At 42.0% G+C, this 23,410-nt stretch overlaps 1 protein-coding gene across 1 annotated transcript; it reads right to left on the bottom strand.

The window, feature by feature from the left end:
* Nucleotides 1-1,379: 1,379 nt before the first annotated feature.
* Nucleotides 1,380-21,382, bottom strand: ipo9 (importin 9). Its single transcript, XM_075461494.1, has 24 exons — nt 21,113-21,382; nt 18,703-18,764; nt 18,463-18,549; nt 17,193-17,394; nt 16,097-16,185; nt 15,801-15,887; nt 15,427-15,546; nt 14,908-15,008; nt 14,541-14,599; nt 14,303-14,454; nt 14,123-14,221; nt 12,881-12,987; nt 12,577-12,716; nt 11,997-12,159; nt 11,371-11,597; nt 10,652-10,800; nt 8,886-9,014; nt 8,448-8,723; nt 8,171-8,337; nt 6,627-6,760; nt 6,363-6,482; nt 4,962-5,072; nt 4,797-4,873; nt 1,380-2,222 (listed from the first exon to the last, which is right to left on the bottom strand). The coding sequence occupies exons 1-24, from the start codon at nt 21,270-21,272 to the stop codon at nt 2,112-2,114; spliced, it is 3,129 nt and encodes a 1,042-aa protein (XP_075317609.1). The 5' UTR covers nt 21,273-21,382; the 3' UTR covers nt 1,380-2,111.
* Nucleotides 21,383-23,410: the final 2,028 nt, after the last annotated feature.

Genomic DNA, 23,410 nt, shown 5'->3' with positions numbered 1-23,410 from the left:
GTCCTCGTGGTGCTACTACCACAGACAGCCCACAGACCTGCTGCCTATTTATTCATTCGGCTAAAATTCAAAATTAGTAACCCGGATTTTTTTAAGTAAGCGACGCACCTCCACGTTATCAGTGCTAGTGTACAGTAATTAATAAATTATAAACAGCATAGTTTGTGCCTGTATAAGCTTGCCCATAGGAAACCGTTTCATGGCCGAATATCTCAAGAGAGCAGCCAGACGCCTCTCGAATATCTTCGGAACAGCTCCAAATGACCAACAACAAGCAGGGGTGAGTAGAACATCATGTTATAATGTGAAATCAAGGGCCCAATGTCAAAAAAACCGGTCTTATCCTTTAATGACTAACTCAATGGCAAACGGTCCACTCACAAATATTTTCAATTTTCCTTTTGGTAGCTTTTCCGGTCCCTTTACAGTTAAAGATGTCAGGCTTTTGAAAGGGAAGATAGTTTGTTGTTTTTGAGTTTTGGACACGTAATAAATATTCTTTTTAAAAGATAATAACTTCATCTGTCCCACATTGAACACAAAAATGTACATCTGAAAGATATGACAAATATAAAACCATGTGAGTTTTTCACAATTTAAACTGAATACATTAAAAAAAGTCTACATTTCTCTTTAAGTGTTAAGACTTTGCAGTTTATCCTCAATATTTCCAAACCAGCTGGGAAAGTTATTTGCATTGCAAAGTAGGTGAACCGTGTGCGCTTATGCTCAGTTTTCATTATTCCAAAATGGGTATAAAATGTATTTAGTAGTTAAGAAGCCATTCTGAAGCAGAACGAACAATAATCATATATTTCCGAGTAGAAATCCCGTTCTTACATATAGAAGCTTTGAATTGATTAAAAACAACTGCATATATATATATATATATATAGAAAGAGAGAGAGAGTACTGCAGCATCATTTTAGTCGGCGGTACAAGTAATCCCTGGAGATCTCTCTGTTGATCCAAAAGTCTGCGGCCGGAGCACTGACCAGGACTGCCAAGAGAGATCACATCTCTCCGGTCTTGGCTTCTCTTCATCGGCCCCCCTGTAAAGTTTAGAGTAGAATTTAAAACGCTTCATAGATCGTTAAAAAAGGTCTCAATGACCAAGGTCTTATTTGTGTTAAAGATCTTATTCACCTTCACCCCACAGGAACACTCTGATCTACTTGTTGTTCCAATGAATTTCTTTCTTTCTTCAGTCTTTTTTTACTTTCGGCTTTTATCACCGCTTTCTTAAATAGTTTTAATTTAATTTTTTAATTATTGCCCTTGCTGTTTGTCTAAATTTTGCTTTTGCTCTGTAAAGCACTTTGTGTTTGAAAGGTGCCATGTGAATAAAGTTGAGTTCAAGGACAAACACACAAAAGAAATCTGGAAATAATGTCCTTTTCAGGACTTTTATTTAGAAATTTTCATTCTAAATTTTAATGAATACAAGGATATGACAAGGCTGTGAATCACCATGGCAACAGTGAATTCCCAAAAACCCACCGTATCCCGAGATATGACAGCTGGTCTCAAGAGCTTTTAATTTCCTTTCAGAAACAAACAGTCACTGTTTTCTGGACTATAAGGCCGCCGATGACTCTTTCCATCTCAAACATCATGTTCGTTTCTTTTTTTTCTCTCTCTTCTCCTTCAATCAACGTTTAAAGTCTCTTGGAATCATTTTCCATGTTGCATTTTTATACAGAAACACAAAAATGGCGAGCTAAATTACAAACAGGGCTAGCGAAACAGACCGTTCCTTTGTCATGATTCACCCGTCCCCGTCCGTGAAGAGATTTTAATCCTCCCGTCCGATCTGAAGCTGCTCCACAACGGAAAGATGTCCGACCTCCCTCGGGAAGAGATCTGCTCGGTCTCTTACTTTTTCATCCTCCTCAATTCAACTGCAAAGCACTTTATCCCGTCACACATCTGACGAAACATGGGAGTCATGGGCAAGAGTCTCTTCCCACTCTGTTCCCCACCTGTCACTTTTCTTCCTCTGTCCTTTAAAGTATTTTGTAAATTCATCATGAGAGTAAAGTGACAGGGCGATAAGAGGAACGTTTCAGGGTGTTGTCAATGGAAGATGACGGCGTGACGGAGTGGCGGGGCTAGAGTCCTATAGACTGCAGGGTTTGTTTCTCAGTGTTGTTGAGGTGACCTGAGAACACGCTGTAACATGGCTGCTGGGCGAACTGTGTCAGGAAGTCCGTCAGGTAAGCCTGAGGAGGAAACACGAGATCAGTTAGTTGATGATTTCAGTTGTACGATGTGAGAAAATCCTCATCAATCAGAGTTCAGATTTTATAACCGATGCAAACTGTGCCGATCACATCCAGCAAACACCGTGTACATGAAACCTGATCATGTGTGTAAACATGTACATGAAATTGACATGTGCAGCACGTAAGCAGGATCCTAACTACGATGTTACTGAGCATTTTGTTCAAGGAGGTTTGGAGCGATGTTTTAGAACAGTACGTCTACCTTAAATAAAAATAAAATGACTTGAATTTAACACAATTACAGATCAAAGACTACTTATCCTTATCACTCCTCTCATCAGCATTCAGTGGGGTTACATGGCACTGAAAGGATCGGATTATTGGCTAAATACAATAAGACTGAGTTGCTCCTTATTTGAGCAAAGGTAATTATCCTTGGATATATGGCAGTGAATGAATCGAATCAGAGGCAGAAAGCATGTCATACTCCGATACAATAGGTGGCGCTGTACCCATTTCAACTATTGCTAATAGAGCCACTTCCGGTTGACCGCTTCACCACCACCAACAACAACAACAACAAACTCAGGCATTTGAGAAAATGGCGAATGAAGAGCAACATGAAGCTACGTCCCTCTACATTTCGTTTGTGATGAGCTGCTTATTGCACAAACACGATGCACAACGGTGCATTCTCCTTCTCCATTCTCTTTTCCCTTTACAGTTAAAGATGTCAGGCTTTTGAAAGAGAAGCTAGTTTGTTATTTTTGAGTTTTGGACACATAATAAATATTCTTTTTAAAAGATAATAACTTCACCTGTTCCACATCGAACACAAAAATGTACATCTGAAAGATATGACAAATATAAAACCACGTGAATTTTTCACAATTTAAGACTGAATACATAAAAAAAAGGTCCACATTTCACTTTAAGTGTTAAGCCTTTGCAGTTTATCCTCAATATTTCCAAACCAGCTGGGAAAGTTATTTGCATTGCAAAGTAGGTGAACCGTAGAAATCACGTTATTACATATAGAAGCTGAACGCAAAGTCTAATTCACCACGTGCTTCACCGTCTACAAGCACGTTTATTTTGACTTTCAACCGAGTTATCTCGGGGTCTTAATTAAATAATTAACTTATTGTAATTCAGCCAATTATCCGATCCTTTCAGTGCCATGTAACCCTACTGAGTGAGACGATCTGTTCTAGCGTCTCTGATCTGTCAGAACAGTGGAGGTGAGGATGTGGTCGTCCACTGATCAGATGGTCGGTGTTTGATCCCCAGTACATATGAGGAGGTATCCTAAGGCAGGACACCAGACCCCAGGTTGTTTTTCCTCTAATATTTTGATTAAAAACTTCATTTGAATACATAAATGTACTGTGAATTGAATGTACTGAGCCCAGTTTGAGCAGCCATGCGGCCGAGAGGAGCAAGACAGCCTGTTTTTTCTCCAGCATTTCTCCAGCATTCCTCGTACTGCTGCATGTTATTTGCAACTTTGTGATTTTCTTAAACATTATTTACAAATCAGTGTGTCAAAGGGCCCTAAAAACTGACTAATTCATGCTTTAATAGACTTCACCTGTACAGCGCGTCTCGGCCCATCTGGGTCAAGCTGAGAATATACATGCAGAGTGATCTCATCCACAACTGCGTTATCAGAGTGAGTTAGTCCATTATGGTAGAACCGACATGTTTACGTGCATTTTAAGTCTGGTAAGTGTCATGTGAACGTGCCTAATGTCAGTACAACTGATCATAAATAATGTTTCGAACCAGCATTAGACTCTCCAAGTCTAGATTGCGTGGTAGAGCTGCTGTATTGAATTAAATTAACTGTACAGATATCCCCAATAATGTGTCACTAAATGCACGTTTTCATAATTAACACCTCAGTAATCAGTGAGTAACTACAAGGAGTCCAATTATCTTTTGGTTAAAATTTGTGTTTGTACCATTTACCCATCTGTGTGTGTCCTGTGTAATAATGAGGAGGACAGACGATACCCAGTCAGCTGCATGATAGGACTTTTATAATTAGCATAGAAATGAAATATCTCAGCATCATCGTTGTGGACTCGCCAAGCTTTAAATGGCACATGGCAGATAATCCACTCAGTACATGCACTGACTGTCTGTGCGCTGGATCACAGTACTGACTGCAAACACACGACCTCTCCATTTCACTGTGGAGGTGCCAGTTTCAGGCAACCTTCAAACTGTCCCCAACCTGGCAACAATGCTGTATAACGGAGATGCGAGTTAAAACCAGCGTGTAGCTAAGACGACACAGACTGATCAGAGTCATCAACAAGAGATAGTGAAACAAGAACAAAAGTAAAAAGATACGTATAAGCCTGGGAAGCTGACGGATGACTCACACAATTCAACCTGCTCTGGATTTATAACACACACACACACACACACACACACTGTTTGAGAAATATGTCTTCTGTAAGCAGAGATCCCAGGTAAAAAAAACACTTTAGAACAATCCTCCAGATGAAGATTTGTTGACTCTCCTGGAAATAAGACACAAAATCTAAAGTTTAGAGTGTTTACCTGCAGATCGATCAGATATATGGGGTCTTTCAAGGCATCTGGATCATCCTCATCATCATCCTCGTAATAATCATCATCTATAGAAAAGGAAGAAAAAACAAAAAACAGGTGAGGCTCAGCGTTTTACAGTAAATACTAAAACAAGTACTGAGGAGGTACTGGTACCGTATTTGTTCGAGGCAATGAGATCAGAGAGTAGCTGTCCCGCCAGCCCTTCATCCTCATCGTCATCCTCCCCCTCGTCCTCCTCTTGGTCATCCCACATACCGCTGGAATCTGAGCCGAAAACGGACAGCAACTGGTTATAACAGACAACTGCTGTCCAATTCTCTGTTTTACAGGTCATCCCAGAGCAGCATCAAGACAAAATACAACAAGTCTACCATCTCTCAGCGAATCAGAGGGCTTCTCCTGCCAAGTCAGTGCACCCCAAAGAAAGAGCAGTCTACTAATCTGACTACTAATTTCTGCATGAATGGTTATTTGTAGTTAATCTTTTAGCTCGATTCCAGAGGGATTTAAAACATAAAACAGAGGACAATCCACCTTATTGGGCTTCGAGTTGTGTTTGAAGGCAAGGCAAGTTGTTTTGGACTAAACAGGATCCTGAACAGGCATCTATTTCAGGTTCCAGATGTAAAAACAGACAATAATGGCAGCTCCTACCAGTTAAGGTGGATGCTGCCGTGGCATCGGTTACAGTATAAGAGGAGAGCATTAACAGATAAAAGAGCTCAGAACAAGGGTTTCCTCTGTATAAAAGATGTTTTTGCCCCCCCACTTTGGCAACAGTTTGATCCGACTTCATGTAGCGTGTGACAGGTTCATCTAATTAGCCCTTTTCAACCAACTTGAAGCAGGTGCTCGAGCCAGTTTGGAAGTGGTTCATTAGGAAAACCCTCTGAGAAAACCCCCTTTTCACACGCCTGAGAGCCACATCATTAAATCAGTGAATACATTTGTTGCAGTGCCAGCTTATTCTAATTTGAGCCTCCCTCCAGTTTATCACTAATCACACCGCAGAGACAGTTTCCTTCACAAACCATACAGTCTCTCATTTCCCTGCCATTTGTAGTTTACATCCTTACTACTTATTGTGAGTGGTGTTTGCAACTTCGACTATTCATACGCTGCTGTAGAAATCTGGATTATAGACAATTATTCCAAACAGGTTTTAGAAACAGCAGCTGAGGATATCAAAACAACGATGCGCTTTCGTAAACAATTGAAAACGTCTAAACGGCTGCTGCAGCTTTTCTAAATGACGACTGCTGGTATTAAAACAAATCAGCAGGGAAAATGAGTGAGAAAACTAAAACCGTGTGGTGGACCGCAGCAAAAAGTTTGAGCTGTTCACGTTAGTCACCATGAAACCACCCCCAACATCCAACATAAACGCTTTTCAGATATTCACAAGCAAAACTTTTGCTTCCGGTACAGATTTGGTCAAAATTACTGCAAAACAATTCACTTATGTGGTGGACATAATCTCTCGTGTTCCTCTAACGATTCAGCTCCTCAGTGGGCGAACCGATGCCTGGTTTGTATTTTCCGTTTCTTACTCACCCTGGCTCCAGTCGGCTGCGTTTGCCCTGCTGGCGTTCGCCTCCACCACTGTCGACAGTTCGTTGATGATTAGTTTAAAGATCTTAACGAGCAAGGGAATGTTGGTCCAGCGCTCTGGGTCTGGTGAAATTAAACGAACAGTCGTGAGCATAAAAACAGATCACATGGCTCCACAAACACATTTTACACTGTCGCTCGTCTCAAAAATCTGAATCTATTCATTTACAATATGAAATAATAAATTAGGATGATTTCGTGTCTTACTCTTGGCAGATTTGGAGCGAGTGCGGATGCCGTCGTCGGGGTTGTAGAGTTCCTCTCCTTTCACCATGATGTCTTGGAGACGTTTGTCATCAGTGTTGAGACCATGTTGCAGCAGCTTACACAGAGCCACAGTGCTGCAGGTATTAAAAAAACAAAAAAAAAACACAAAACAAAGATGAATAATGTTTGAGATGTGAGCCAGGATCAAATAACTCAAACACAATATCACTGATGCTCATGTAAACAATACTCAAATTCAACAAGTAGCCACAGTTTTATATAAAGAGCTAGGCTAAGCTAGATAGAACAGAATAGACTTTATTGTCCCTGCACACCAGGGTACAACCAATTGTGGAAGTGCTTGGGTTTAATTGTCTTCTGAGGGGGGTTGTAGGCTGGAGTGAGGAGCAGAGAGAGATGGACTGAGTGTCCAAGGTGGGGGAAGGGTGTCCCTCTGTCTTATCCCCTCTGGTAGGACACCTGACATCTCGGTGTAATTACAGCCTGAATGTCTGGTGCAAATTGTACAAAATCAACGCCAAGGACAAGTGGAGACGGCACACCCCGCCGCTGTATCTCCTCATGTCGGCAGCGATGGGAAAAAAAAAAAAAAAAAAGAAGCTCCCAAGCACTCTGCAGAGATGTAAAGTGTACGCAACTATGTCGTGCAGAACGGAGCAAAATTCTATAAAGTCAGCTCATTATTACTTCAGATTTTATTATCCAACATGGTTGTTGCTCTATTGTTATCCGCCGTTTGATTGTGTTTAGACTCAAAAACCTGCATTTCTATTTAAACTAAGACATCATATTGATTGTTTTGTACATGCGTGTTGTTATCAAGCTTCAAGCACTGAAAAATAACTGGCAATAATCATTAATCTACTGCAGAGTTCATACACTACGCTGAACACCCCCGACGGGTCCGACAGAAATACCGCCGCAAGTTACTGAAAAGACAAAAGAGACAGATGGTCACAAACGTCCGTTTCTGATGCCCAACTGTTGGCTTTTTGTTTAAGGGACCTCATCAAGGCGAGAGAGATACTTAAATGCAAATACTCCACTTGCAGGTATAGAAAAGGTTGTTTGCACACCAATAAAAAGGGACAGATTTGATTCCTCATTTCAAATAAAGCCTGCAAACTAAAATAAACAAGAAACCAAAAGGAACTGGATAGTGTAGTGGTAAGATTGCTCCCTTTCGTGTAGAGGTCCTTAGGCAAGACCCCCTTACCTTACCTGTAAGTCGCTTTGGATAAAAGCATCTGCCAAATGCATAAACAACAACAACAACAAAAGTCTGAATATAAGGCAGACAAAATAGCCTGTATGAGGCAGCACTGATCTATCACAGTCCAAACTGCTGCTGACTTTCTGCTTGAGTGGCAGAGGTTACCAACACGCTACCCCTGGCTTTTAAACCACCTTTGGCTGCAGGATATTATGGCTTATTATGGTGTTTGTAGTAATTGATATATCATGTAAAACTGTTGCAACTAAATATAAAACGATTAAAAGAAAAAAAAAAGAAGTCTTCTGACCTGACTTTGCCCTCGTACTGTCCGTAGAAAAGATGTTGCCTGCTCATCCACTCCGTCATAACAAACTCTAGGGCGGGTTTCCCCGTCGGCCCCGGCAGACTGCACAAAAACTCCAACAGAGGCTCCAACTGAGAGTGAACCAAGTGGGCAAACACCATGATCAGCGACTACAGAGGAGGATGATCAGGAAGGAGAGAAAGTGAGGCGATGGAGGCATCAAACATCACACAAACATCTGCATCAAAACGTGAGACATATTCCCATCTTCCCCTCCTACCTGCATGACGCTCAGAGTCTCAGCTTGCTGCATTTTGCTCAGAATCGCTCGGAGGATCTGATCCAGCTGTTCCCCGAGCTCTGTTCCCGCCCGAGAGATCAGAGTGGACACCAACCTGCCCACGAAGGCAGCTGTGAACTCAGAGGTCCGGGGGTCCAGCAGCTGGTTGACCACCTGCATGACGTACCAGAGGCCACTGTTTCCTTGTTCGTCCCTCCACTGCGCAATCTGTTCCAGGGCGACAGAGACGTACGCTCGCAGACATTCGCCTCCGTTCTAAAGAGGAGGAGTCATGCATCAAGGTTTTTTTTTTGTTTGTTTTTTTAACAGAACCTGCTACATACAAGAGTTTCAGCAATATTTGATTACATTCGATTAGATTTTATAATAAGAAATAAGTGAACATATAACTTAAACAGGGAATTCAGTTGAGTTTACCTGCATTATTGTGTTGTCATCAGTACGTAACGTGCACTGTGCCACCACAGGAAATGCCTGACACACCAGTATCTCTGACAGAGGCGGCTTCGTGTTTCGGACCACAGTAGTTAGGATGTCTATGGACGTCTGGACAGAAGCACAAAGAGATCAATGAAAGCTCAGACTGAACTGGTGTGAACACAGTAAAAGAAAAAAAAAAATCATGATTTGAACAGGTATTCTGAAACTTTCTCCAAAAAGACAACCAAAGACTGGGGAGTTATTTATTGGGATTGAACAGGATGTTAAGATTAGACAGATCTGATTTTCTTGGGCCAGTGTCTGTTTTTCTGTGACTGGTTTCTGACTGAAGTAATCCTTAAACCCACAATAGCACAAAGATCTTACCTAACCTTCAGTATGAAGGTTTAGTATGACTCAAGTGTCATGAAGTGTGTGTATTAATTGCCATCGTTTAACACACAAGGTGTCCCAATCATGAACGTTTCATACTTCGATGGAAAAACACGCACTCGGTGCCTCCTTCTCAAATGTCAATGCATCGTCATGGCAGACTTATCTAGTTTTATCTGTCGATAGTCTGAAATTAACCTAATTCTTTCATTTGTGAAGTTTGTCTGTTCCACACAGGGCTGTGGCTTTACACCATCAGCATCCTCGCACTGTACTGAAGCTTTCTTCTGCTTTACCACCACCCTGTGGTAGTTGGAACACATTACCACCAAGTGCTTGAACGAATCATCAAACTTTCAGGGTGTTCATAAAAAAAAAAAAAAAAAAAAAGAGATGAGATGAGACAAAATAAAGGCATGTAGTTAAAAGTTTTATGTAGAGACGCTTTGAAGTCGTTCTTGGTCAACCTGTACGTTAAACTGGTGCAGCTGTTGGTTTTAGAAAAGTAAATTACAGTGATTAAATTATTTATTTATTTATTTATTTATTTTTTTAAATTGTACTTCATCTGATGGAAAAATAATTGCAAATAATTACAACCATTTTAGTAAAAAAAAAAAAAAAAAAAAAGTGTCATGTGTTTTTACTAAATAAAAAAGCTGAATGTACATCCTCCAAGTCTACCTTCTGCTATGGGATGTAGTCGCATAAGCAATTACATCTATTGTAATTCGACAACTATTTGAAAACTACAACCCAAACTGACTAAAAACTTTAGAAATAATTTGTTTTCAAAGTTAAAATTTGAGCTTAAGACTGACAAAAACAAACAAACAAAAAAACTGTATAATTTTGTGTCCAAGTGAATCTGATTTCTTCCCCCTTACCTGATTAGACTCTATTTGTGCTTTAGTCCCTCTGATAAGTTGTGTGAAATAGCGGAAAGGACAGACGAGACGATAGAGCTGCATCATCTAACCGTCGTTTGGTCGGAGCCAAATTAATCGTGCCACATGAGCATTAAAACCGTTAGTGACAAATTACATATTTACTTTTGATCTAAATTACAATGTGCTTCATTCCTTTTCAGCAAGATTCCATGTTCGGAATTGAGAAATCCTGAAATATTTATTTGTCAACGAATTGCAAATCACAGGCAGGAAGTCACAGAACAGAGGAGATGAGAAAGCTGACAATAAAAGTTAGATGAGCAGAGGATCAGCTGGTTCCCAAAAATCACTCCGACTTCTTTTTTAGGGACCAGAACAAAGGAATGTGACTATTAAGTCTTAAAGCAGGACAATAAATTCAGATTTGTTATAGCAAATATTTCATCTGAATAATGATCTCTTTTGGCACGTCCTACTTACAGCACAAAGTCCAGTGGGGATTTTGTCGGGGGGAGCCTGCATGATGCTGACCAGCGTGGGGATGAGACGCATCTGCATGGGGCCCTGACAGCCTTCGATTTGTGCTAGTTCCTTAAAGATGTCCTGAGCCAGGGAGGCAACCACAGGGTCTGAGGAGAAGAGAGGAGACGGGGCCTGAGAATAGACAAGAGACGGATCAAATCTGTCTTTCCATCTGTCTAGGTCTTCTTCTGGGAAGCACTCTGAGACCCTTTTTTGTCCAAGCAGATGCCAGTTTTGCTAAAGGACCACTGCTGGAGCCAGTTTTAGGGTAGTTCTAGCTAAAAACATCTTTGATTTTCCACAGCAAAGAGTCACATCCATAAGTCGCTTTAAATACGTCTTCTAACATGTTTGACTCTTCCTGCAGAGGACCACAGCGCAGGGAGACTGCTCATCTTCCCAAAAAACAACAGAACACCGTGTATGTCGTTTTCTTTGGAAGGGGATGTCTAAACACCATCAGTCTAGTTTTTAATATCTGCTTTACACTGAAGCCTTTTGTGAATGCCCTACGCAACGCAGACCGATGCTTCCAAACGTCACCGGTATTCATGACCGGCGATACAAACAGCTACTTCACTGAAACGCCCGACAGCGTTAGTTGAAGTAGCGGCACACATGGGAAATGTAGAACCAAATTCAGAACGCAGATACAGTTCGACGAGCTGCAATAGTACCATTGTTATATTTCAGGAAAATAGCAATGGTGAGGGGGCAGATCTTGTTCTCCGCGCTGGTGGTGAAGGCTGGGTCCATGGTACAGACGATGCAAAGCGTCTCCATCACGAGCGTGAGCACCTCTGAGCTGAACTGGGCGGCCAGTTGGACCAGTCCCTCAAGGATGCTGGGGAGGAAAGGCTGGAGAACATGTGTACTCTCCGACAGCTTTAACTGATCACAGTACCTGAAATGAGACAAGGCAAAGTATTCATTGTTTTTTACCTCATTATGATCAATTAAAGATCATAAAATCCACAACTAAATACTTCAAATGTAGTTTTTGTATGTTGACTGACTAAAAGATTTAATGGATCAACTGTGATGGTTAAAGAAATAAAAACAAAGCAACATATTTCATGTCTAAGGCCTCTGAGAGAGACGGACTTTCAGCAGAAAACACCACGGCAAAATGGATTTTTTAAAAAAAAAAAAAAATTTTTTTCATTTCTCAAAGTTGCAGAAAGTGTCTGCAGACATCTTAATTCAGGTATCGGAATCAGACTGGATTCCAAAGAAAGTGGATCGGTGCATCTCTATTTGTGCTACAGAAAGAAAAAAAAAAGAAAAAACACAGCCAGCTCACCCCCAGATGGCTCTGACAGCAGAGATGCGGACGGACGGCGGCTGGCTGTCGTGGAGGCCACTGACGGTGGCCTGGAGGAACTGCTGGATGAGCTCAGGAGACATGGCTGCTGTGAAGCGACTGGCCGCCCACAGAGCCCGGCCGAGGAGGAACGGGGATGCCGCTAGGAACGACCAAATAATAAAAAAAAATAATAATTCAGGAACAACAAAAGAGGCAAAGGCGCTTCTTTTATTAACTCATTTTCTGTCTCTTCTGTAGGAACAAGTTACTTTGCTCTGAGTAAATGGACAATATGGTGACATGAAAATTATAAATATATAATAAAAACTCAAATATTAGTTCCAAATGATTTTTTTTTTGGGGGGGGGGGGGGGATTTAATGGCAAAGTTAGACACTGTGAGAAGAGCGATACAAAGAATAGAGCCTTCAAGTGCTGAGATTAAGGCTAAAATGATATAAAATGTCTATGACTTTGCAGGTTCTCGTGCTGCTGTGTGAAACATTTTAGGGCATCTTCTGGAGTTTAAGCTCAGCATTTCTACACTGGCCTGATCACTACCCGACATCAAATCTTACCTGCCAGGTTGAGATCAGCCAGGATGACGCTGGCCAGAAAACCGTGCATGTCGAACTGGATACGACCGTTCTTCACATTCTCTGTAATGATGGTCTTAACTGAACCGAGGGCCAACATGCAGGCCTCGTGGATCTTCCACCTGGTTTGAAATGGAAGAAAAGAAAACAAAAAACGTAACACATTAACTTGAGACTTTCCTTATGCTACCCTCGTAAAGTGTGACGGAGGGAAAAAAAAACAACCCAAATCCAGATGTTCAACAGCTCGAAGCCAGAGCTCAGAGTCTGTGTAGCGTCTCCTCACCAGTGCTCGTTGCCGCTGTTTTTGGCCTGCTCCGCCTCCTGGAGGTGTCTCGTAGCTGCTGCTGCCAGCGCTGCCGCGCTCTCATTCTGAAACTCTGCCGCCACAGCCTGCAACCGGAGGTCAGTGCTTAACATCATTACACACACACACACACACACTGTCGGGTGGAACCAGAGAACGTAACTGTGCTCATAATTCTGCTTTCATTTGTGCTTAACCACCTGTATATATTTTATAAGGTGTCTTTTTACTTAAAAGAAAATCCTTTAGATCTACTTAGAGAATCCTCTTCTGTAGTCCGCCGTGTTCCCACAGAAAGTAGCTCAGAGCGGACCAACCAAACGCAGACTCCAGAAAGAGCGTTTTACCTTCTAATATGACATTATGTATTATAAAATGGCTCTTTAAGTCCCACATGGCAAGCAATACTTTTAAATAAACTTTATGTGTAGCCATTAAGCCCTAAGGCTCACTATAAAAAGAGTATTCTAAAGCCTTAGTTTTCTTTTAAGCTTAGTTCAGTGTACAGTGGGCAACGTAAGAAGAGGGGAATCTGCAGGGAACAATTCCAACTCGAGAGGAAACCTGGTCCAACCTGCCAGTGTTTCTATTGTGGAACGTTAAACCTTCAACATGGAACTGCAACTACTTTTACCGGAGGAGACATACATTAAAGGGATAGTTCGCCTCTTTTGACATGAAGCTGTATGACATCCCATACTAGCAATATCTTTTATGAACATTGACCTCACAATCGCTTGGCGCCATTTCCTCTCCCTTCGTATCACTGCGTGCTGCCGCCTGCCAACAGCCGCGTCCAAGTGCAGTGCAGACCGAGCAGTCCCCTGCTTCCGAGCAGTAAACACCGTAACAGGCGTGGCTGACGGCAGGCGGCAGCGTGCAGTGATACGAAGGGAGAGAAAATAGCGCCAAGTGATTGTGAGGTCTGACTCTTTCCTGGAGAACAATTTTGTGATGCAAATGTATTCCTCTATTTGAACGCATATTGTTTTGAGAAGCAAGACGCTTTATTTTTGTAGCCCCAGCCAACTAGCCGGACTACCTTCGTCAACACCAAAACAAGGCTGGAACTCACAGGACGCAGCAGGAGGTAAGAAAATGTTCATAAATGATATTGCTAGTATGGGATGTCATACAGCTTCATGTCAAAAGAGGCGAACTATCCCTTTACGTATTCACTCGGCACTGTTGTGGGTTTCCAGTTCTACATTTTCATCTCACCAGCAGCAGGTCCTGAGCGGAGATCCTGACAGAGTAGGAGAAGGTGTCGTCATCCTCGTCCTCCACAAACTGCTGCGGGTTTGCTGTCCACGCTTTGATCTGACGACACATTCCCACAATCAAATACAAACAGCATTTACCCCCAGCTGCAGCTACGCCGCTACTTTAGTCATTTCTCACCTGGTCCTCTGTGATCTGCATGTACAGGATTATGTAGTAGATGAGTTCGGGCAGCGCTTTCTTCACTGTGCTCTTAAACTTGTTGTTCTCAAGCAGCGTGTGGACAAATTCGAAGATGCTGAACACCAGATTCTCAAAGCCCAAAACCTCACCTGAAAGAAAAAAACTCAGTGGATGATCACCGATGCCCGACATGTTGTAGTGAGTTAGTAGTAGCAGTATAGAGTATTCTGCTCACCGTCTGAGTCTACAGGGTCCTCCACTTCCTCTGTGTAGTTGACTTCTGTTCTTACATAAGTAAAAAACTGGCTAAGGAATAACAGCTTTTTTTGTTGTTTTTTTTACCTACATTTCTGTCAGTTAAAAAAATGCACAACTACTCTGGGAAAAACTGCATGAACACGAGACATGAATTCACAACCTGTTAAAACATATCTAGACACATCAAAGTGTTCTGATCTTGCTGAGTAAGCGGGTGGCTTCCATACAACACAGTGAGCTGCTGTCAGGATGTGGATTAGCTGCTGGAGAAGCTACAAACCGAAACTGGGGGAACTTACTGTTATACTTAACTAGTTAATATACAGCAGGGATTGAAAGGATATAAAGCCGCACTCTCAGTCAGTGTATTCCATACGATGGGTAATATCTGCTGCATGGAGGACACCATGGGTTTGGGGAAGTTCTTCACCAACGCAGTCACTGCCTGTGAGAGAAAGAACAAGAAGTTCAGATTTGAACTAGCCTGGGAATTCCCATGCTGCTTTGCGCGCAATTTCATTCACACTGCAAAGGCAGCCTGGAAACCACCGCCCTTATTTTTGCCAGAGTTTGGGAACCAATCACAGAACGGGGGGGGGGGGTAGGCATTCGTAAACCACGCCTTAAATACGAGAAAATGCACACCTAGTTCCCAGACCACCATCTCATCGAGATTGTGGACGCGTCAGCCAGGCTAGATTTAAACCTCAATCGTTAGCAATTACACAAATGAAAAAAGAAAACAGTCTCCAAATACATGCAAATATGAAAACTTTTCTCAGATGTCTTCTGTACATCTTAACAAATCAGCCTCCGCTCATGATTTGAGACTTCTGTGGGTCTCGCTCATCAACTCCTCTCACCTTGAGGACTTCCATTTTGAGACCGCTGTCAGATGAGGGTCCATCAGGCATCTGCAGAGCCTGCACGAATGCCTCTGTAAATTGCTGCACCACTGGGAAGATCAACGCTTTGGCTGCACCCTGTAATCACAAATGATTACATTTAATATTTTAAAACAAACGTACTGCGGTATAGAGAAGCAGCTCCTCGCTGCCTCTAATGTAAAGATATGAATAAGACGGCAGAGTACGCAGCATAACATAAGGACAGTTTATCTAAGTCAATAAGATGTAAGGTTTCATCAAACGTAAAATGATATAATTCGTATTCCTATAATGTAGGTGTTCGCATATGTTAAAGAAAATCATCCCATATGTTGCTGTTCCCACTTCACCTTTTCCAGCTCTTCAATAGCACAGATGAGGTTGGCACAGGTGGTGAATATCTCCACTGCTCTGGAGCGGGTACGAATACTGTAAACCTGCAGCAGATGTAGAACATCAGGGAGAAATTGTTGTAATACAGAAAGAAGGTCAAGGAGCACAATGAGTGCATCGAGCAGAGGATATTATTCTCCAAATAGGTGTCCCTCTTCTTCATTTTCATGTGCTTCATATTCGAATACTGCACTGAGCAATGAACGAGCGAACACTTCAGATGATTAGTTTAACTAAAGGATTGTGGCAGTACCTCGGCCATAGTAAAGATCTTGTACATCTCAGGTAAGATGACGGGAGCCACCAGCGGCATCTGTGTATCCGTCACCTCTCGAGTAAACTCTGAAAACAACAAGTTGTTACATGAGCAAGACCCTCAAAAAACAACCAGTGTTTAAAAAAAAAAAAAAAAACAGACAAAAAGGTTTCTTAACATCTCAATTAAATGCAAAACCAGACCCAACTCAAACTTGGTTGCTATATTCTCTGACTGGTGCCACAACACATTGCTCCCAGTGACCCATCCTTCATATCGAGGATCATCTATGACTCAGAACCCAAACACGTTACAAGAAGGCATGTCAGCAGCAGGACCAACAGAGTATCTGCTGGTTGGAAGACTTTAATTTGTCCTTTTGGTCTACAACGGCTGTACTTTAAGGCATCTGAGGCATTGAAAATGCACACGTCTCTTAGCCAGAGCAATGCAATTGCTGCCCTACTGACCAAACATGCCACCCTTCTACTTCTTTCTCTACCCAAAGCGAACTTCAAGTTAAAGTGCAATCATTTTGTTATAGCAGAGCAGATGTAGCACAAATCACTAAATGCTAAACTCCAGGACCTTGGAGAGGTGAAGCAATGCTCATGGTGCCAACTTCAAATACGACAGCAGCTAAATTCAAATGTTACTTTAGGAGGTTTCTGAACCTTTTTAATCACATCTTAAATGCATATTTCAATTCAATTCAATTCAGCTTTATTCATCTCAAGGCACTTAAATGATATAGTCCAACTCAAGCCAATTGGAGTTCAATTCATTGTAATCATAATTCATTTGAATTTCAAAAGAAAGAAAGGGTTCAACATATGAAAAGTGACAAAAGATTGCCGATGGGATCGTTCTCCAATGTGATACGTAGAACATGTTTGAGGGCATTTAATACTAAACACGTAACTACATAAACACAGTTTTTAGGATGTGCAAATGCTATTTATGCTGGATTGGAAAATTAAGAAGCAGATTACCATCCATAGAAATTACATCCAGCATCAGATTAATAGGACCAAACTAACACCACCTCTGCTTATGATGAGTGTGATTGTTTAGGTTTTGTCTTTTCACATACCTGTGAGGACCCTCATGGCCCCATGCACAGCATTAACATCTCCACTGACCAGCATCTCCATCAGGAGCGTGAAGAGCTGGGGCCACGCCTCAGGCCAGTCCCAGTGAGCAATGGCCGACACCGCATAAGCAACGCTGGAGCGAACTTTGCTGATCGACTCCCGCAAACCGCTCGGCAGCAGCCCCCTGATGGCAGCTTTAGCCTGGAGGAGAACAACAGGACTCTGAAATAATCTGGTTTCAAGTCCATCAGGGACCAGATTAAAATCTTGTGTGAAAATATTTCTAAAATATTTCTAAAATAAAAAATCTAATGCCTACTGTCAATATTCCAATCTTTACTACAATCTTTTACAAGGCTTCATGTCCTTTTTGGTTAAGTATCCACAAGTTTTGTAGTTTGGAAAATGTCACAAGTCTTTTATTTAGAGTGGTTTCTATCTCCCTGCTCTATAATAAGGTGCTTTCAGACCACAGGAAGCCTTTAACATAAGTAAGGTCACTGCAGGCGATCCAACAGTGACCACCTGTAGTCCGGCTTTAACTTCAGATTAGGAGCTTCCTCAACCTGAGAGGAAACTTCTGTGATAAACATGTCAACGTTGGTAAAATGTCACCCATATGAACCATGCCTCTTAGTTAGAATCGGAAAAACTCCAAACTAAACACAGAGGAAAGGACTGACAGTGAAGAAGCCCAGCATTTATCGAGCCTATGTGCAACAGAGGGATTATAACAGTTTGGTCTGAGTGCTGCAGACATTAACCAAGACCTTCCTGAAAAGTAACTCAGTCTGGCTGGATGATGAACTCCATTAAGAGTTTAGAACCTTCTCCCGTTTGCAGTTTTTAAGGTACTGTAACCCAGGAAACGAATCCGAAACTTAGTTACGGCTTTACATCCTGATCTAAGCCACCTTTATCATATTCCCCATTTGCTGCAGATGGAATCAAGTTCTGGACACAATTCAAGGATAATGAAGGAAAGGCAAGATGAATACTTCTGTATTAAAGAAGACAGACTGCAGTCTTGGATTGTAGATGAAGAGAAAACTTCTCAGCTTTCACAAGCTACCTCTCAGTTTTCCCAAAGTAGAATAAAATAATTCCACTTTTTAATTATTTCAAAAACACATGTACAAGATATGCTTTCACATTGTCTTTAGTAGTTATTGGTTTATGTCGGTGGCACTTTTAACCATTTAAAATTGCTCACAATATAAGTTGTACATAAAGTGAACTGAGCTGTCGTATCCAGTGGAGATGACATACCTGATCTGTGGTTTCAGGAGGTCTGAACTTCTCTGACTGGGAACACCAGTGAGTCTCCACATACTGCTTCAGGATGACGGACGCTAGCTGTAAACACGGGCAACCAGAGACGTGTTAAGACGGCACACGAGTTGGACACGGAGTCACAGTCATAAGAGGACCACGATCAACAACAGCGTGTGGAAGGGAGGGACTTCCTGTTTAGTTCATAAATATCTGCTTTACTTCATTTCAGCTCACCTGACGAATGGCGAGTGCTCCCTGAGGGTCGACTGTGAGTTCTGCCAGGTGGACACCAAACTCTATTACAGAGCAAAACAGCAAGAAAGACGCAATATAAATTCACCAATGAAGCAAAATTTAGCAATCTTATGGCATGCAGTATAAAACAAAAGCAGGGTCTGAGCGTGGCAAGAGGGAATTTAGCATACAGAGGAACCATTATAAAGTAATGAGACATACTGTTGCTCACAACACTGGATTGCAGTGTATGCAACTGAAAAAAAGATATTTTTAGTGTTCAGTGTCCTTTCCTCACAACTGATCGCACACGAGAGCACAGGTTTGACTCAATCGGATCTCGTTGTGAGTGTTTTTGTGTGCCCCTGGTTATCGAAATCAAGGACAATGGCGACATCATTTGCTTAAAGACTAAAAACAGCCCCGAAAGCTAACAGGCAGGGTTTTTTTTTTCTTTTTTTATGTCTGGTGAGTGTGAGATAAACCACACAATTCAGGATCAGCATGAACTTCAGCTCTGGCCTTCTGACTGGGTTTTACCGAGAGTGACATCAGGCGCCAGAGGACAATGTTAGTGCTGACAATCTAACAGAACGGCTGCCTTAGAGAGGGGCCAGCGGAAAGGGTTGACCTCGCTGTGACGTTGCCGCACTGCCGACAGGCTCTGTGCACAATTAGCCTTTCACCACCGGCGACAATGAAAAGTCTGGTGGAGAGCTTAAAGTACAGCCGATGTATGCTTTTACCCCCATCTTAGTCCTTCGTCAAAATGAAAGTGAGAGGTGTTTAATGGAAATGATTTCTCCAGAACTTAAAGGGTATTGAAAGTGTTTGCAAAGTTGATCAACTATATCTTCTGATCAGAAAATTAAACAATTATGTTGCAGAAAATATTAAAAACATCATTCAAATGTAAATTTCCTTACAAGATGTGATGCTTAATGTAATTGTCTAGCAAGAGACAGTGTTTAATGTTCAATTTGGCTTTTATATTAATAAAGTACTATGTAAAGCCAAATAAATGTCATAACACAGCACCGAGGACCGTTTTAGGCTTTGAATAATATAATCTAACTTTTCTTCAGCGTGCACATCAAACAGTGTGGCATCTTTATATCGTGAAATTTGATACGGACTAATCTGAAACATCATGTGCCACTTTGCCTCCATCTCTCAATATCAGGTTCACGTTTTTTTATACAAAATCATTCACGGACTGTATGTGAGTGGGCGAGGACAACAGGAGTTCCTTCTGGGCTGTCAAAAAGAAAAGTTGTATTAACCAAAAGCACCAAGTTTAAGTCTTGCTGTTTCAATTAGCTCTGTGACATGACATGTGTAACATTGACAAAATGCTCATTCAGAGAAGAAAATTAATCTTATTACGGTTAAAACTGTTTGACCCAGCCCGTATATCAAGTGCATGCAGCCAAAAGAAAGCCATAGAATTATGTGGAAACGTATTCCGTGTATTTTTATTTATTAATTTATCTATTCTTTAAGTGACAGTCCTTCTCGTTTCCCTCCCGGGCGTTAAATCCTAATGATGCCGGAAGCTGGCAGCTTGACCCGCGGGTGAAGTCCCCTGCAAGACCTCTTAGCGGGAAAATCTGTCAATTGGAAGTGCAACGGTTACCATAGCGACGACGGAATCGATTAATACGAGTCTTTGGTGGTAACTTCATCAACAAACGCCCCCAAAGTACTAACTTTGAAGACAAATTAGCTGAAACTGCTGTTAGTCCGGGCGACCGTTGATGTCGACATTCGTTACCATCGAGTGACGTTGTTGGATTCCGATGCGCTCGAGACCAGACACAGTATGAACTGGGCACGGTAGCAAACGTCGCCTCTTTACAGCAGAACTGTAGCAAAATAAATGCGAGCTTTTAACGACGCTGAACTTCAGCGTCGTGGGCTTTTACCGCACACACGGAAGACTAGGACACGCATCTGTGTATCTGAAGTGAAACAGAGGAGGAATTCACCCTGCCGCTGCGCTACTGAGGCCGGGGTCCACACAGTTCCCATGTGCGGAATATAACTTACAAGCTAGGTTAACACTAATGATTACGCTTCTTACACCGATAGTTGCGACTTGCTGGATCCCGTCACTTTTAAGCAACGAAGCCATTTGAAAGCCTGGAAGAAAACTGCGTTTTTCCACAATATTTCAAGCTAATTTGGTCATCAATAACTTCTGAAATGATGGCCTAACGTTAGACACAGGGAGTCAGTGCGGTTCCCCTGCTAACGTTAGCTTAGTCAACACAGTCACAGTCCTGAAGAAAGCAGCTGTTTATATGCTGCTCATCTGTGCAGAGGCCCGGGTCGTTAATAAGTGACAGCACAGTGCTGCTAATCATCGATAACTCCTCAAAGTATAGTCCAGGAACAGGCTACCGCTCACCCTCAGTCACTTCCAGCACTTTGATCTGCTCCTCTGCGGCGGCGCGCACTTCTTGAACCGGGGACAGGATGGCCGTCAGCGTCTCGATTAGAGCCTCTTTCAGTCCTTGCTGGACGGGGCCGGCGGCCGAACCGGGCCGAGCATTATTCACCGCACTCATGCCTGCTGTGTGTTCTCTCGCAGCCCGCTACAGTGAATCCACCACCCGGGGAGGAGCAGAGCCACGGCCACAGAGCGGCGAAGCGCGCCAATGCATGGGAAAGCGGAGGCGGGGTTTCGCTGGAGGAAGCACGTTCAGTCGTCCTGTCCGTGGCCACGTGCTTTGTTTTTCTTTTTTCCATGTTTTTGTTGCCAAACTCTGGCTCCCTCTTGTGGAGCGGGGGAAAATAGCTACAACCGCCGCCTCAGTAATGGGACCATGTTCCAGCAGATGTAGATTTTGTGAGAATAATTTCAGTTTTTGATGGTGCATCATTTCAATAAATATTTAAAGAAACTCTAGAAGACGCTACAAGTCACAACAAACAGACTCAATAAAAGCTTTTACCCCACAGGCTAAATCAGAATCAGAATCAGAATCAGAACTACTAATGTGCTGCTAAACTGTTTTTTATTGTTCCTACAAAAGCGACAATAAAGATCCATCCAACATGATATTTCAGAGCTGCCAATTCAGTGGGGAATCAATTTCGACACCAAATGGTCAGTTGTGATTGAATACTAGTATCAAATCTTGACTTGGCTTATCCATTAAGTTATTTACTAATGTGTCTAACAATATTTTCAATAATACTCAGGTAAAGCAGCTTATGTTATGCACAATCTTACATTTTAAAGCTGTTGGAGATATATTGAGGTGTGGCAAAGGTCTGGACAAACATGATTGTCCAGCTCTGGAGTCAACCAGACAATTTATATGTTTTGCCTTTAACATTGTACAAAATAGATGCGTCCATGTGTCTTGAGTATATTGTGGAAATAAGTTTGTTTGAAATATATGGCTAATCATCTTTAAATCCCTGTCTGTTTTTCTGAAGGTTTTTTCATTGTTTTGTCCCCAGCTGCTTCACCACCAGTCGAACACAAACATGATACTTTGGATGAAACTCTGGCAACACTCATGTTTTACCGTTATGATGGTCCCTTGCATAAAAAGAGTCTTCATTGTGTCTTCATTCAGTACCAGAGGTCAGCTGCTTCTCTCAGAAATCCCGCCCGGAGGGGGAGGCTGAAGATTTTAGAAGCTGTTCAACAATCATAAATGTTTGCAATGTTACACTGTCGACATCTTCAATCAGAAGTTGGGTTTGAAAGTTTTTCAGCAGGGCTTGAACCTTGATTTTATATGCATAAGCAAGAGTAACATTAGACTGGCATAGATTAACCACTATAATTCTTCGTGAGGCCTGCCCACGCCATCGCCATGCAGTTACTGAAGGAAGAACAACAAGGTTCACCTCATTATCCTCTAACAAGAAAACTTGCTCTTGATGCACTCTTTGCATCCCCCACGTCTTCTGTAGATGTGCTCCAATCCTCTCTGTTTTCTCAGTTTCCAGATAGCCTTGACTAAATCTTTACCTCGTGGCATGATTTGGACCTTTTTCGGCTACTCCTTTTGCAATTTCCTCTGAGATGTCAATAAGCAGGGCGTGTACAGGCTAGTTTTTGTTTGTTTGAGATCTTTAACACATTTGACAAATGACCAAAAATGATATATTGAAGTGAGCAGACTCAAGGGACCTCGGGTACATTGGCCCAGTTCTTGGTCATACAAAACATGAAGAAGAAATATTAAATAGAAATCAAACAAATGCTGACAACTGAGCTAAAATTAAATTCGCTTACCAATGCAGCCGGTGAGAATTAAGAACACAGGTGAGGATTTGCTGACATAAAAACAGCAAATGTAATCTTTTTCACACAATATCACAGCTGTAGATCTGAAGAATTAAGCCACAAACATAACCCCGGGGGCCTGGTTTACTCTGAAAATTAATTAAATACGTGAATTTTACATTTCCAATGTGCATCAAGAAAGCAAGTTAGTTTGCTGTGTATAACACTCTGTGTCAGTTGTCACGAGGAACTCAAATACTTGCTCTTACCTTTGCTTTTTAGAGTGTATCACACTTAACTCGAGAGAAACCAGAGATAAACTTCTGGTTTTGTTTTCATAGAAAACATGGAGGCCATACTTGTGACACAGACAACTATCACCATAAATTGCTTGAGGAACGTGAGAACCATCAGCGCACGGCGGACGTTGCTGCCCGAACTGCTTCAGTTTGCCCACAC

Source organism: Odontesthes bonariensis, chromosome 3, assembly GCF_027942865.1.
Source record: "Odontesthes bonariensis isolate fOdoBon6 chromosome 3, fOdoBon6.hap1, whole genome shotgun sequence".
Lineage (NCBI taxonomy): Eukaryota > Metazoa > Chordata > Actinopteri > Atheriniformes > Atherinopsidae > Odontesthes > Odontesthes bonariensis.
The sequence above is the reverse complement of the archived record's forward strand: the minus strand, read 5'-3'. Positions and strand labels throughout refer to the sequence as shown.

Bases quoted from the DNA above. Each gene is read 5' to 3' on its own strand.
- ipo9 (XM_075461494.1), bottom strand. From the start codon at position 21,272: ATGAGTGCGGTGAATAATGCTCGGCCCGGTTCGGCCGCCGGCCCCGTC. The intron at 16,186-17,192 runs GTATGTGAAAAG...TGTTGTTTTCAG, and splicing joins GGCCATGAGGGTCCTCACAG to AGTTTACTCGAGAGGTGACG. The intron at 10,801-11,370 runs GTACTATTGCAG...TCTTCTCCTCAG, and splicing joins TTTCCTGAAATATAACAATG to ACCCTGTGGTTGCCTCCCTG.